Here is a 13,008-nt window from a genome sequence, read left to right on the forward strand (position 1 = left end):
CTGTTCATGTGGATCGGATACTGTTGCCTCAATGTATAGCCTTCTGGTCTAGAGAGAACTTGTTTCACTGCTTCATTTCCTGGCCGAGATCCCCAGATATACTCTCATCGAAACAATTTTCACGACCCTGTGCCGGGTACCTGTTGGCCTGCGGTCCTGTTCTCAACCGCCTGCTCGGTATTTGGCCTCTCCTGATCTAACCACGAAATATCCCTCTTCCTCCTGTCTCTCATATATCACCACCTGCAGGAGATCCTGTCCGCGGCTACTGAGGCGCTTCCCAGGCACCGTCGACTCAGGCCTGCCCACACCACGTCCACCTCCTGCTGCCCACCCAGATTCATTGTTGCACCGCCGAGGGACCAGTCAAAATCCAAACACCTGGTCTTCTGGACAGATTCCATCCTACTACAATTGGTGCCATGTCATAGCTGTGGGCAGCATTGCAAAGATCTTGGGCTGTAGACGGCACTATACAACACGCTCGATACCCTCGTGCTTGTATACAGTGGTCAAGAACTTGGTTCCAGGATGGCTGCTCAAGGGGCCACATCGCGGCAGCGCTCCGTCACCAACAAGGGCAAGGGAGTCATACTGCCACCAAATCTCAAGGCCAGAGCTTCTGCCGAAGAGATTCCATTCGAACCCTTTGCCTGTACAGCTTCGCTGCTCCTCTTTGCGCAGGGCCCAACCGTCATCTGTTTGCACCATGACAGCTTGGCCCTTGAGAGGCGGTTTCAAAAGCATTCCAAAGAGGTCATCCTAATCTCGGCCGATAATGTCAGTGAGTCAGGTGCTGGGAGATTGGTAGTAACCTACGATGTTGGCCAAACAGCTATAGTCTGGGATCTGTTCACGGGCGAGCAAATTTCCAGATTTGTGTCATATGAGTCTTTGAAAGTGGCTCATTGGATGAGGAATGGGAATATCGCATTTGGTAAGGCTTTCAAACAAATTATTGTCGTTCTGCTTACTCACGCTGAAAAGGCAATACAAAGGGCGAGGTCATCCTGTTTGAGCCGGCCACGAGCGATCACATCTCGGCTAGAACCATCTTTGATCCCATCACCGCAATAGCCCCTTCTGCCGACTGCAAGACTTATGCTATAGGGTATGTCCTGACGAACCACTCCCAAGCACAGCCCTTACTAAATCTGCACAGATACAATAATGGTTCGATCCTGCTTGCCGCACTCCAACCAGCATTCACGATTCTTCATACACTGACCACATCGCGGAGCCCGTCACCAATCGTTTCATTAACATGGCATGCTTCTTCCTCAAAACAAAAGTCCGATATGCTCGCCACTCAAACAGCCGACGGAGATTTGAGGGTTTGGAGTGTATCTAAGCCTCCGATTGCCGAGGCTCCCCGCGTCATTCGTGTCTTGAGGCGCACCGATAGCTACGTTTTCGGTCGTAACTGGATCTCTTGGTCAAAGAATGGTCGCATTGTCCAGTTTTCCGAGGGTAAAACATGGGCTTGGGATGTTCGAACGAAGCATGTTACTTACGAGCCAATTCCAACTGTCGATGGTGTTCGAGCCATCGCCGCTCATGGTCCCACGGGAACCCTTTTCACCTTGGGTCCGGATTACACGGTGCAACAGTATGATGTGGAAAGAGCCCATTTAGTAGCAAACGTGCGCCATATGCCGTTCACCATCCCACCTACACCACCTGAGGATGTGCGACAACTGTGGACAACCTCTGAGAGCGAGGAGGAACTTTCGTCTCCACTTGCAAGAGCAAGACAAGAGCTGCGTGCGAATCCTGCTGTCAAGATGACCAACAACAACATCCCAAGTCCAAGCTCAGCAGTTAGCCCCCTACGGTCAGGGGCGAAGAATGGAATCAACGACATGATCTCTCCTGCTGGAAGAACTGACTACACCACAACATCCTTTGATACTGGTATTCAGTCTTTCATGACGTATACGCAGCCAAATAACCAATCGTACACTCATCAACAGTACTCCAGGCCACTACCAGCCCCCAGTCAGCCCCAGCAAATTCAGTCACCGCAATCAGCAGCTCCCAAATCAGCGAGAAAGGCGTCTCGACTACGACAAGAAGTGGTAATGAGCCCTGAAGAGCGAGCTGCAGCTGCAGATCTTTTCCCATTCACGCGAGCTCGCCTGCATGATGTCCCCTATAAGCCGCCCCGTGCAAGTGATGACAACCACATGACACCGGACGACTTACGAAAGCAGATGCTCAGTGTCGTTTTTGGCTGGGAGGGTGACATTGAAGATCTTATCCGCGACGAGCTTAGCCGCCATGAAATGGACAGTCACAATGCAATATTCCTGGCGAAGTGGCTGCATCAGGACCCAGATCACCTTGCAGAGCTCATGGGAGCGACTGGTCCAGATTCAGACTTGGACTGGACCCTTCTGGCTCTGGGCACCATCAGCAACCAAATGGGTGCAAAGAAGATCACACAAGTCTTCATTGAAAAGATGCTCGCAAAAGGTGATATTCATGCAGCAGCCACTCTCATGCTCGCACTAGGTGACACTAGTGATGCTATTGAGGTCTATGTCTCGAGAGCTCAGTATATGGAGGCTGTTTTACTTACCTGTGTCGTCTCACCTGACGATTGGCAACGGCAATCATATCTAGTCAGACGTTGGGGAGAGCATGTTGTTGAGAATTCTCAGCAATCCCTTGCTATTCGATGCTTTTCGTGCACAGGTGTGGAACCTTCAGATCCATGGACTTCTCCAAAATCTCAGATTGCTGCCGGCACAGTAATAGATACCTTCCCGTCTATTGAGCCTGAGCATAAGGTTCAGATTCTCGAGCCTGCGGAGCTCCCTGAAATCTATCAGAAAACTCTAGAGAGGCGACGTACTCTCGATGCACCCACTCCTGTGGCCATGCCTCGTCCTGCACCACAGGCGATACCGGCTCCCCCAACTCCTTTCAGGAATGCAGCAGCATCAGGAACTCGAATTACACCCCAGACATCAGCACTCAAGCTCATCACATCATTCTCGGACGGGCAATCCAACATCAGTTTCAAATTCCCAGGTCTGAAAGCGGAAGACCGAACACCAACAGTCGTAGGGGCTGTGACCCCCATCGCTGAGTCTGCAGTTGGATCTGCTTTGTCGCCTGGTGGATCGGGTTCTTATCGGTTAAACAACATTCGCAGCATCAACAGTGCTCTTTCCACCAAAACTCCAACTCCTGGTGGATTCCAACCTAACAGACTACCCTCGATTGGAGAAACCCCTGTCGATGTCGATTCGCCTTCTTTCCCAGACGCTATACCTCCAAGGTCGGTCTCAGTACCTGTCGAAATACATTCGGCGAAAAACAAAATCAAACAAGACTCACCTCCTATTTCCAACGAGATGCAACCCGAGCAACCACCGCCACCACTGCCGCTACAACAGAAGTCTAAGCAGGGTCTGACTCTATTGACCTCTGCACGTTATGATCCTGGGACACTCAAAACTCCGGTGAAGGAAACTCCGCAAACGGCTGTTGGACCACAGACAACGATTAAATTTCCCTCAAATAATTCTCGATATTATCCCTCTTTTGACAGCGACATACCCGAGCAAACAAGGACAGGATCAAGGAGCAGGAAGCCGGACGGATTATCTATTCAAACAGCAGCTGTCGAAGAGAATGACCTACTAGATGATTATCTGCCTTCAACAAGCTATGGCGAGTTCGTGAGTGGAGCACCAACTACTGGATCTCTCTCACAGATTGATGCCGCAGCCAGTCTCATCAGTCCTCACACCACATCTGGTCACAGCTATCGTGGTGGTAAAAGCCCTCTCGTTGCAGGTAGGAGTATTGATGACTACATCAGCAGTCTCGATCAGGCTCAGTATTTCGGCAAGCATTCTCGGGCGCGTGGCTACAGCGGAACGAGTCGGCAATCAAAAGACGATCAAAGCGAGAGAAAGAAAACAAAAGGCCATAGCATCGATGGTTCACATGAGACGCGCCGTACTATTCCTGCCGCGAAACGCTCGCCTTCCTCGCCGGTGCCCATGTCACCCGAGGATCTCCGTCTTTACAGCACCAGTGTGGAGAGCTTCGACTCCATGTATAGCTCGAACCTTTCAGGATTGGACAGGTCTGAGACACCCGCCAGCACATCAAAGCACAGCAGGCGAGGTTCACAATCCACAGCCAAGGGAACCAAAACTCGGCATCGGTCTCGATCTCGAACCATAGGAACAAGAAGCAAGCCAGGGAGCCGTGGAGCAAGTAGACAGCAAAGTCCTGAGCCCTATCAAACCATGATATCTCCAAGAGGACGAAGCTCTTCCCGCAAAGACAACTCAGGACACAGATCGCCGTCATCTCCACGGCCAATGGTCCCCTCCGAAGAGGACAGACAAAGCCGGTTTGACAAGGGTTCTGTCCTTCGACTTGTCTCTCAGGACCGTCATCGTGTCCAGAGAAGTTCTAGTCGTCAAGCAAATCGCAGCACGAGTGCTCGCCGTGACAGATCCCCAGATCGTCGTAGACAACACCGTACCAGATCTCGGAGCCGTCCGGGCGGAGAAGAGTCCGCTCTACATCGAAGAACGAGCAAAAACGAACGAAATAGGCGCCATCGCCGACCCAGTGACGCCTTACAAAGTGCCCATCCTGATGATCCCGAGGATGGTATACCAAGTAACTTCGAGGAGTTCCGTGCCGCTAGCCAGCCTCAGCTAAATCAGGATCGCAACAAGAAAGCAGCTGCTGAACAGTTACAGGCACGCCGTCTTTCATTAACTCGTCGCCCCTCTATGCCAAACGTGCCGCATCCCGAGGAAGGTGCTTCGCACACCAAGTCGCATTCCACCAACAGTGTTCCTCAGCTCAACCGACTATATAGCGATGAAGGCGACGTGGTAGTCAGCGCACCCATAGCACCCCCGCTCGGAGCAGACATGTCGGAATTTGGCATCGTGAGGGAGCCCTCAACCACCCCATCCAATACGGCAACCACAGCCTCGGAAACACCGACGGTCATCAAGGCAGGGGTCTCAGAACTCTTGAGTAGTGATGTCTACCGGCCTCCGACACGAGGTGAGCTTTCTTCGGACTCGGCGTCCCGACCAGGCTCTGCACGCGCACCAGCTTCGCTCGACTTCCTCGCGCAAATGCCTAAGCATCCAGCTTACAACCAGCGTATCGCGAATAGTAGGTCGAGTAGCAAAGGTGCTGAGGCCCGGCAGTCCTCCCGTTCACGCGGCGAATCTCGTGACCGTAATCGTATTTCGCCCAAAGATCAACAGCACCCACGCGGCGAGTCTCGAGACCGAGCAGCGACGGCAACGACGGCAACAAAGCGTGTCTCTCCGCGCGGGACGCCACACAGCCGTGAAACGTCACACATCAGTGTGGGAACAATGCCAGGCTCCTCGCCGGAGATCGTGTACGCAAATGCGTACTCCCCGCCACCACAGCAGCAACAACACCAACACCCTCCGATCCTACCGGAGCTGCAGCACCTTGTAGCCCCCCTGCCACCTCCACCGCCGCCGCCACCACCGCCGGCACCGACACCGAAGATAGTTCCGCTATTTACCGGAAGTCCAAACCTCTCGACACTGCGCGGCTTCGAGGTCGACGCCAGCAATGTTCCACTTCCTATGTCTGCAGTCGGCACGGGCGGCGGGCATGCTAACTATCTCGACCCACCACCACACTCGGCCGCGCTACAAAGCGCACCGCTTCCTCTCCCACCACACGGTGGCGCTGGTCATCGACGGGGCCGTAGCGGAAATGAGCATGCCAGTGGGACAATCAATACCAGTGGGCCAGGCTCCGGGTCTGGCTCAAGCCAGCTTTTCAGCAAGCTTCGCCATTTCACCGCCCGCACTAACAACCGCAGCCCGTCCCGTGGCCGAAAGGCCGGTGATGATAACCAGGCCATGAGCCCGCGTATCGCCGATGGCCATGTTCCCCCCTATGAGAGTATTACTCAGACGGTCTTGGGAAGAGGCGTGGAAACGAACTGAGACCAACCGACCAATGAGGAGATTGCCAGAAAGTCCAAACGAACCACGCTCCTTGTTCTGAAAGGAAAAAAAAAAGAAAGATTTATACAATCAGTTTCCCAACACCCATTTTTATTACACGGACGCTCGCAAGTGCGACTTGATTCTTCTTCCTCCATTCTGGTACTTTTCGCTTTTGGCGTTTGGGGGAAAGGAGAAGAATCGAATGGGGACCGAGGGGCGCAGAAGTGGAAGTGGAAGTGGAAGTGGAAGCGGTAATTGGTTATTATTTCACATTGAAACCGGTTATTGTGAGCACGGCAAACCGCAAAGGCAAACAAACAAGCAAGCAAGAAAAAAGACCCAAGTCAAAATGAGCGAAGATGTTTTTTCTTTGTTTTCTTTCCCTGTTTATTTTTCAGTTCAGCAAGCGATGGATACAACATAAGCAACTTTTTGTCATTTTCCTCGCGCACTTTCTCTTTCTGTCTTTCTCTTCTTCGATTTTGTCTTGGTCTTTCTTGCCAGAGGAGCGGGGGCCGGGGGGCCGGGGGCGAGCACTGTTCCCGCCCCGCCCCCCAGGTGGTGAAGATGAGCGGGAGGGGAAGAGGGAGGGGGAGAAGGAAGGTAGATGGTGGGAACGGAGGAACAGCTGCTGTGCCTCGACGACAGCGCCGGACGTCGTGGGGTGAAGTGACTGAGGGCTTTGGAACGAGAAGCAGGGTGGAGGGAGGAGGAAGATGAAGAGCTATAGTAATTGTTGAGAGGGATATATTTCCTAGGAGATCCGGGAGACTACTGCTGCTATACATACCCACTTGCCAGGACTGGTTGACTGGGTTTGTTGACGCGGGTGGCTTAGAGAGGATGGTAATGAATGAGAACCTATCTCGAAGAGTGATGTGATCAGTGATGAGTGCCGAGTGAATCCATAGCTCGATCGGTGATTATAGGTATCCTGCTTTAATTCTCTCTTCCGCCTTCCATTCATGATGCGATATAGGAGTTGAATTTTTGGGCTTTGGTGTATAAATATTATGTAATGTATGTACACATGTCATCAAGCTAACATAATATCAGTGGCGAGACTGCCCGTGGCGTTCACTTGGTATGTCCCTCCGTTTCGTTGTGGTAAAGAAATGTTGATAGGCTGGTTCTCTGACTAGGTATACCTGCTTTTAGGTTTATAATTGGCGGGCCGGTACTCACTCCATCGCATCGCCGCTGGGTCAGTATACCAGGCAACCATTCCAAGCGGACTGATGACGTGGTGTAATAGGCTTGAGGCTATCTATCTACCTATAGTTGTAGTGTTTCGTGCCGGTTCTGGCGCGCTGCCTGTTTTCTGTCTCCGAGCCAAGGATTTTGGCTTTGTCCATGCGGCTGGCTGGTCGAAGAATCTGACCAAGGGTGAGTTCTATGGAGAGGACTGAGTTGCAATGAGCTGGATGACCGTGCCGCGGATTTCATCGAGTAGGTTTTAATGGTCCGGCGCAGTGCCAATTCCAAATAGAGCTTCAGCTCCAGGTCCAGCTCCATGAGTCCAGTGGGGTGTTTTCTCTCTCTTCCGGATCGTTCGTTCAAAGGTCGTTCCATAAATCCATCCTCTTCGTGTCGGTTCGTCAAGATATGTGGTTGTACAAGTACTCAATAATCGCCCAAGTCCCCGGATAGATATACTGGGAGACTGCCAAGCTGATTGGCGATACTCAAATTCCCCCGCCGCTTCTCCCGACCGCGACGCTCAAATCTTTCGCCGAGAGACGTTGCTTTTCAGACTGGATCCAATTCCGACGGCCTTCGTCCTCGAGTAGCCTTGTCTCTTGTTTGGATTTGGCTTCGAGGCGTTTGAGCCAGATGTAGCTGGCGGTGGGAATGAATACTAGGCTTGCGAGGAAGAGTTTCTTGTTCCTGCTGTTTTGTTCCCAAGTTAGACAATGCTTGGGGGTGAGAAGAGCTGCAGGAAATCACCGTGACTGACCTGAGAATGGGGCCAGGGCGGTAGCCTGGTATTGAGCTTTGAGGTTGAGACGGCATCGCTGTGGTGGCGGTTGGGAGCATGGGGAGTTAAAGGGTTTCTTGGGTCAATTGTGGTGGATGTTGAGGTGGTGAGTGGAAGTGTCGACTGCGACTCGGTCTCGTCTTCTCTCTGATAGTGGCTCTTGTCTCTTGTCTCCTGTGAAGGTTGGAGCTCGCTTGTGAAATGCGTTGAAATGTGACAAGAGCGTTCCCTGTCCCGGTCTGGCGTTCTTGCCGCTTTGAGCAAAGGCGGGAATACCTGTGGGCTCTTGTCGACGGGTCGTGTAAATTTGTGATGTCTGGAGCCGCTCTGATGGCCGCTTCTATCACCAAGCACAAGAAGCTGGGGGAAAGGTGGTTTCTCTGAAAGAGCTTGGAACGTTCTAGTCAGTCGGTTGAAATTTGATTTGGCCAGGCACGCGACAGTAAATTAGTGAGGACTTACTACCCGGGACTTGTGAAATCGGATGGGATGGGATGGGATGGGATGGGATGGGTCAGTAACTGCGCACTGGAAGCGATTGGTGACGAAATCGAAGTGGAAGAGGTGGAGAAATGGAAGCGTGAGCGGATGGCCGCGCCTTGTACTTTGCGGGGGAGCGGAATCATGTCCACATCAAGCAATTATCAACTCTCAAGCACGAAACACGGAGTATAGGATAGCATATTCGTAAGTACGAGGTGGTGTCCTTGACATGTATAACATTCTTTTCATTGACATTCCTCCGAGTCCTCCCTGTTGTTGATCAGGACTATCGTCTTGGCCACGGCTACCAAGGTGCTCCGTATGTTTGGCCATGGGAGCGGGTACGAAAATAGTCGGGATGGGTATGGGTATGCATCATTTTTAGATTAGATCGGGAGGAACCCCCGTTCCCCTTGACAAGTCTGGTTGTCATGCTCCGTCTCCCAAAAGTCTCAAAAGAACTCCATAGACGTCTGCCTCATCAGAGCCTTGTCGCTAAATATGCATCCCATAATATCAATTGGACCATCTTCATCATGACAACTCATCTGTCTTTCTCGACGCATTAGTCTTGCCGTGAGCTGCTACCTTCTCCCCCACTGTCGTCTTTCCCGGATACAGATCTGCTACCGTCATTGTCGTTGTCGTCGTCATCTCGGTTCGGCAATGGCTCTCCATTTTCCTTGGCTAGCCGTTCTTCTTCCTTCAGCTGTCTGAGCCGTTCGGTCTCCCTGCGCATAGCCTCGAGATTCCACGCCCCCGGGGCGCTCTCATCATCATCGTCTTCATCGCTGTCTTCGTCTTCAGAGTCTTTCCAGTCTCCACTTTCGAACATCGCTCGGCCTGTTGCTTCCTTGGCTTTAATTGCCTGTGCCTCGGCGGCCTTTTTGTCAAGGCGGTCCTTCTTCCATTTAGCGAATGACTCGGGGGTCACGGGAGTGAGTGTGCCAGTCAATTTGTGCCGTTCTGATTCTAAGAAGTCTTCAAGGGTAAGCGTAGCCAGTGGGGATTTGTCCATTAAAGCCTTTTCCGCGCGTCGCTGTTCTTTTGTCTTCAGTACGAAACTAGAGAAATACAGTCAGTAGAATTCAAAAGAGGAGACAAAAGTCCTCGTACCCAGGTGGAAGACTGTGGCGGTACATGCACTTGTCACCTCCGTTGGGACAGGTCCAAAACCAGCCATATTTGCCATCTTCGACAGCTGAAATAAAATATTTGCAGACCTTGTCGGTGGTGGTGCGAGGATTGCCATGTTTGCTGGTAACGACGTCGCGCAGTTTCTCTTCATCCCAGTCTTCCATATTATCTTTCTCCTTCTCCTCTCGCTCTTGTTCCCGAGTGTCCTGATACAAATCTCTCTTGGCCACCTTCTTGACCACATCGAGATCATGGCTAAACTTGCATTTCCGGCCCTTTTCGCAATGTCCTTGTTTGAAGAACTGGCAGAGAACGGTTTTCGGATCCACACCAAAGGGGACCTTTTGTACCTGGATTGGCTTGAACAATTCGGCAGCTTCAGCCTTGGCCTTTTCGGCGGCGAGCTTGTCTTTCTCCCTCTGCTCCTTCTCAGCTTCTTTTCGCTTTTCCTCGGGCGATTTGTTGGATTTTGCCTGCGCTGCTAACTGTGCAATTGTTCTCTTGGCCGTGCCACCTTTTTTATTCTTCATCCCAAACGTTTTGTCCTCCACGGTGGCCTTCTTCTTGGGAGGCTCATTGCCCTTCGCTTTGGGGGCCATGGTGGTCGAAAACGATAAGGAAGGCTTGCGGCAACAGTCAGACTATTGAGGGGTCGATGGGGCTTTTCGAGTGGCGTTTCTTAACCACGATTTCCTGTTCTACCACTATGGAGAGGGAGCCGTATCCAATGGGTGAATGAGAGGAGTCGAACAAGGGACAGGCGATCTCGGGCAGTGGAGTTGTGAAAATGGAATCCAGAGGCCGGAGTTATAAGTTTGACTCGTGTGAGAATCTTGAAGAGAATTGGAAGAATAATGTGCCAGTGTGGGGGACGCCGCACGCCGCACGACCGTAGGGGAGAGGACGTCACTTGCACACCACTACTGACTACTACCTACTAGGATCACACCCTTCTCTTCTGGTCTCTTTTAACTTGAATGTCCTCGTCCTGTACAGCTTCAGTATATCTCCCCTAGCCATCTCCGCGTCCATCGAGGACTCCTCCCTGCCCTCCAACGTCCATGCCAGCTGTATGACTGACCGAAACTCTTCCTAGCCTCAAGGCTGCACCCACAATGGCAAGCCAAGGTCCTCCACCATCATCGCTCCCTCCCTCCATGGGTCCTGGCGCCCATCCTGTTCAACCTGGAAATACATCTCGAGTGCAGATGTGGGACAGGTCCACTTACAAGGTTCAGATCGACTCTGAATACCTTACTCTAAAGTACACGCCGCGTGACAGAGGTGAAGTTCAACAGCATGTTTCCTTCAACAACCTTCCCCTCGGTTCCTTTAAGAGATGGCTCTTATATGGTGGTCCCCAGAGGGCCTACTCTTCTGGCATCTACGCCATCGACACTATCCGTGTCTTTGAGGGTTTGGTCGAAAGACAGCTCACGCCCCGAGAAGCCGAAGGCCTTGTCTATCTGACCTCAAATACTGAGGTGTATGCAATTACCGGCAGCTTGGTCGGTTGTTTGGCTGGCAGTACATATGCCTGGCGCACTCGCGAGAAAATGAAGTTCCCTCTCCGCGCTGCCCAGCCTCTTGAAAGATATAACAACTTTCCTAATCGATACCTTCCCATTCTCCGCGGCTCCGTCGCCCAGACCGCCTGGCATATAACGAGAGCCAACGTTTGGGCCGCTGCGGGTGTCATGGCCATCCGTCCACTATTTGCCGCAATGGGGAACTATGCCTTATGGTCGGGCCTCGCTGAAGACGAGCGCACTAAAGATCTACCCCCGTTGATACAGGCCAATAGTAAGGAGAGGCGCCAGAGGGGAGAAAATACTCGCACGCGAGGGCCTCATCAAGCTCAGCACATTAAAGCACAGGACGATCTACAAAGTCAAGCCTTGGACCAAGATCAAGCCTATACCCTTGACCAAGCCCCTCAGGATTGGGATCAGCAGACCTTTTCCAAGAATGACTCTGAGACTCGTGACTTTCGCGGACCAGGGGATTTCAAGCCGACAGAGCCCGTTGCTCCGTCGGTCAGTGGACGCGGTAACTCACACAGTTTCCCGAACCCCAACAAGCCACCAGCAAATGCAGATGTTTTCTTCGATGACGATGATGACGCTTCGCCAACTGCCGGTCAGGCCCTCAGACCAGAATCACAGGGCGGAAGTGCTTGGGATCGCATTCGCAAGGGGGAGAGCTCTGGCCCTTCCAGTCGACAAGCACAGAACCAGGGTTATACACCTAACTCGCCTTCCCCTACATCCCCGCGTGGCTGGAGGCGAGTAGGAACACAAAAACAAGACGCCCAGTTCGAGAACTCGGCCGATAGCTTTTCCTTCTCCAAGACTGAAGCTGATAAGCAGTTTGGCCGCGAGCAAGCGCAGAAGGACTTCGACGACATGCTCGACCGCGAGAGAAGGCAGAGTGGCAGTGACGATTATGACCGTGGGATGAAGGCTGTCGAGTCTGGTCAGGAGAACCCGACAAATTCTGACCTGAGTTTATGGGAGCAGAGGCGGAGGAGAAATTGAGCAAAACAATTGGAATGCAATGTAAAACCCCGGAGCCACCGCCGCCGCCAGCACTGGCTCGAGTCGGTCGTCCGCGTTACGAACCCTCTTTTCACTCTCCAGAGTCTTCAATCACGACGTAGTAAAGCGGTGCCGAGCCGAGAATCTGCCACTGTCGAGGACCTGGGGCCCGTTCTGTCTCCCACACATTAAATCAACAAGCTCGACGTCTCTTGTACCATCCAACCTCAAAAAATCAGCCGAGTTTTGACTATTGGAAATCTCAAACTTGACGAATCAACGCTAGTCCTGTCAAATCGACCGCCATCTGGGCATTTCGTCCACATCATATCTCTAATGAGCAAGCTGCTAGGGTTACAATATTATTGTCAGCCTCCAAATTAAACTCCGTCCTCGACTTCTTTCAGGGATCCAATATGGGGCCCACCAGACGACGGCGAAACTGCGCCATAGTCTTGCCAACACTCAATATGCCACCAAGATGGTCAGTCAACAAGCAAGCGTACTTGTTTCATCCGAGTCCACAACTTAAAGCCAGGATCCCCCGTTGCGTTGTACTGCCTTGGGATGTCGACTAACCTCAAAGCGCCCTACCAGTGCCTTGCTGTACCCTGCTCATCAACCTATTCCGGCGTCCTTATCTACCGCATTGTACAGTCGATATATGTTCTCCGCTGATGCAATTTCCTCATGCCATCGCATTCATCTCGAACCGGTTCATGTCTGTTCCTAATGTACCAATATCAACCCCATTGCATTTTGTTTACCAAAATGCTCGGACTGAAAAGCAAAGATGCGGGGGCTGGGGGAAAAACATGGCTGGCTCCAAAATGTGGCCTTTCTCTTCCTCTGTCTTTCACAAATTCACTGTAAACTATTTCCAGCT

At 52.1% G+C, this 13,008-nt stretch overlaps 4 protein-coding genes across 4 annotated transcripts; 2 read left to right on the plus strand and 2 right to left on the minus strand.

The window, feature by feature from the left end:
* Nucleotides 1–531: 531 nt before the first annotated feature.
* On the plus strand, nucleotides 532–5,984 carry A1O9_08250 (uncharacterized protein; the record flags this gene model as incomplete). The annotated part of the gene is made up of 3 exons (XM_013402636.1): nucleotides 532–937; nucleotides 988–1,111; nucleotides 1,163–5,984. 3 exons carry the CDS (start codon nucleotides 532–534, stop codon nucleotides 5,982–5,984), a joined length of 5,352 nt encoding a protein of 1,783 aa, XP_013258090.1.
* Nucleotides 5,985–7,672: 1,688 nt separating this feature from the next.
* Nucleotides 7,673–7,879, minus strand: A1O9_08251 (uncharacterized protein; the record flags this gene model as incomplete). Its single annotated transcript, XM_013402637.1, has 1 exon — nucleotides 7,673–7,879. A coding segment is annotated over one exon (207 nt), but the record flags the coding sequence as incomplete, so codon positions are not given.
* Nucleotides 7,880–9,013: 1,134 nt separating this feature from the next.
* Nucleotides 9,014–10,184, minus strand: A1O9_08252 (uncharacterized protein; the record flags this gene model as incomplete). Its single annotated transcript, XM_013402638.1, has 2 exons — nucleotides 9,014–9,512; nucleotides 9,565–10,184. 2 exons carry the CDS (start codon nucleotides 10,182–10,184, stop codon nucleotides 9,014–9,016), a joined length of 1,119 nt encoding a protein of 372 aa, XP_013258092.1.
* Nucleotides 10,185–10,700: 516 nt separating this feature from the next.
* Nucleotides 10,701–12,122, plus strand: A1O9_08253 (uncharacterized protein; the record flags this gene model as incomplete). Its single annotated transcript, XM_013402639.1, has 1 exon — nucleotides 10,701–12,122. One exon carries the CDS (start codon nucleotides 10,701–10,703, stop codon nucleotides 12,120–12,122), a length of 1,422 nt encoding a protein of 473 aa, XP_013258093.1.
* Between the last annotated feature and the right edge of the window lie 886 nt (nucleotides 12,123–13,008).

The sequence above is a fragment of the Exophiala aquamarina genome (assembly GCF_000709125.1).
Source record: "Exophiala aquamarina CBS 119918 chromosome Unknown aczIA-supercont1.7, whole genome shotgun sequence".
Classification (NCBI taxonomy): Eukaryota; Fungi; Ascomycota; class Eurotiomycetes; order Chaetothyriales; family Herpotrichiellaceae; genus Exophiala; species Exophiala aquamarina.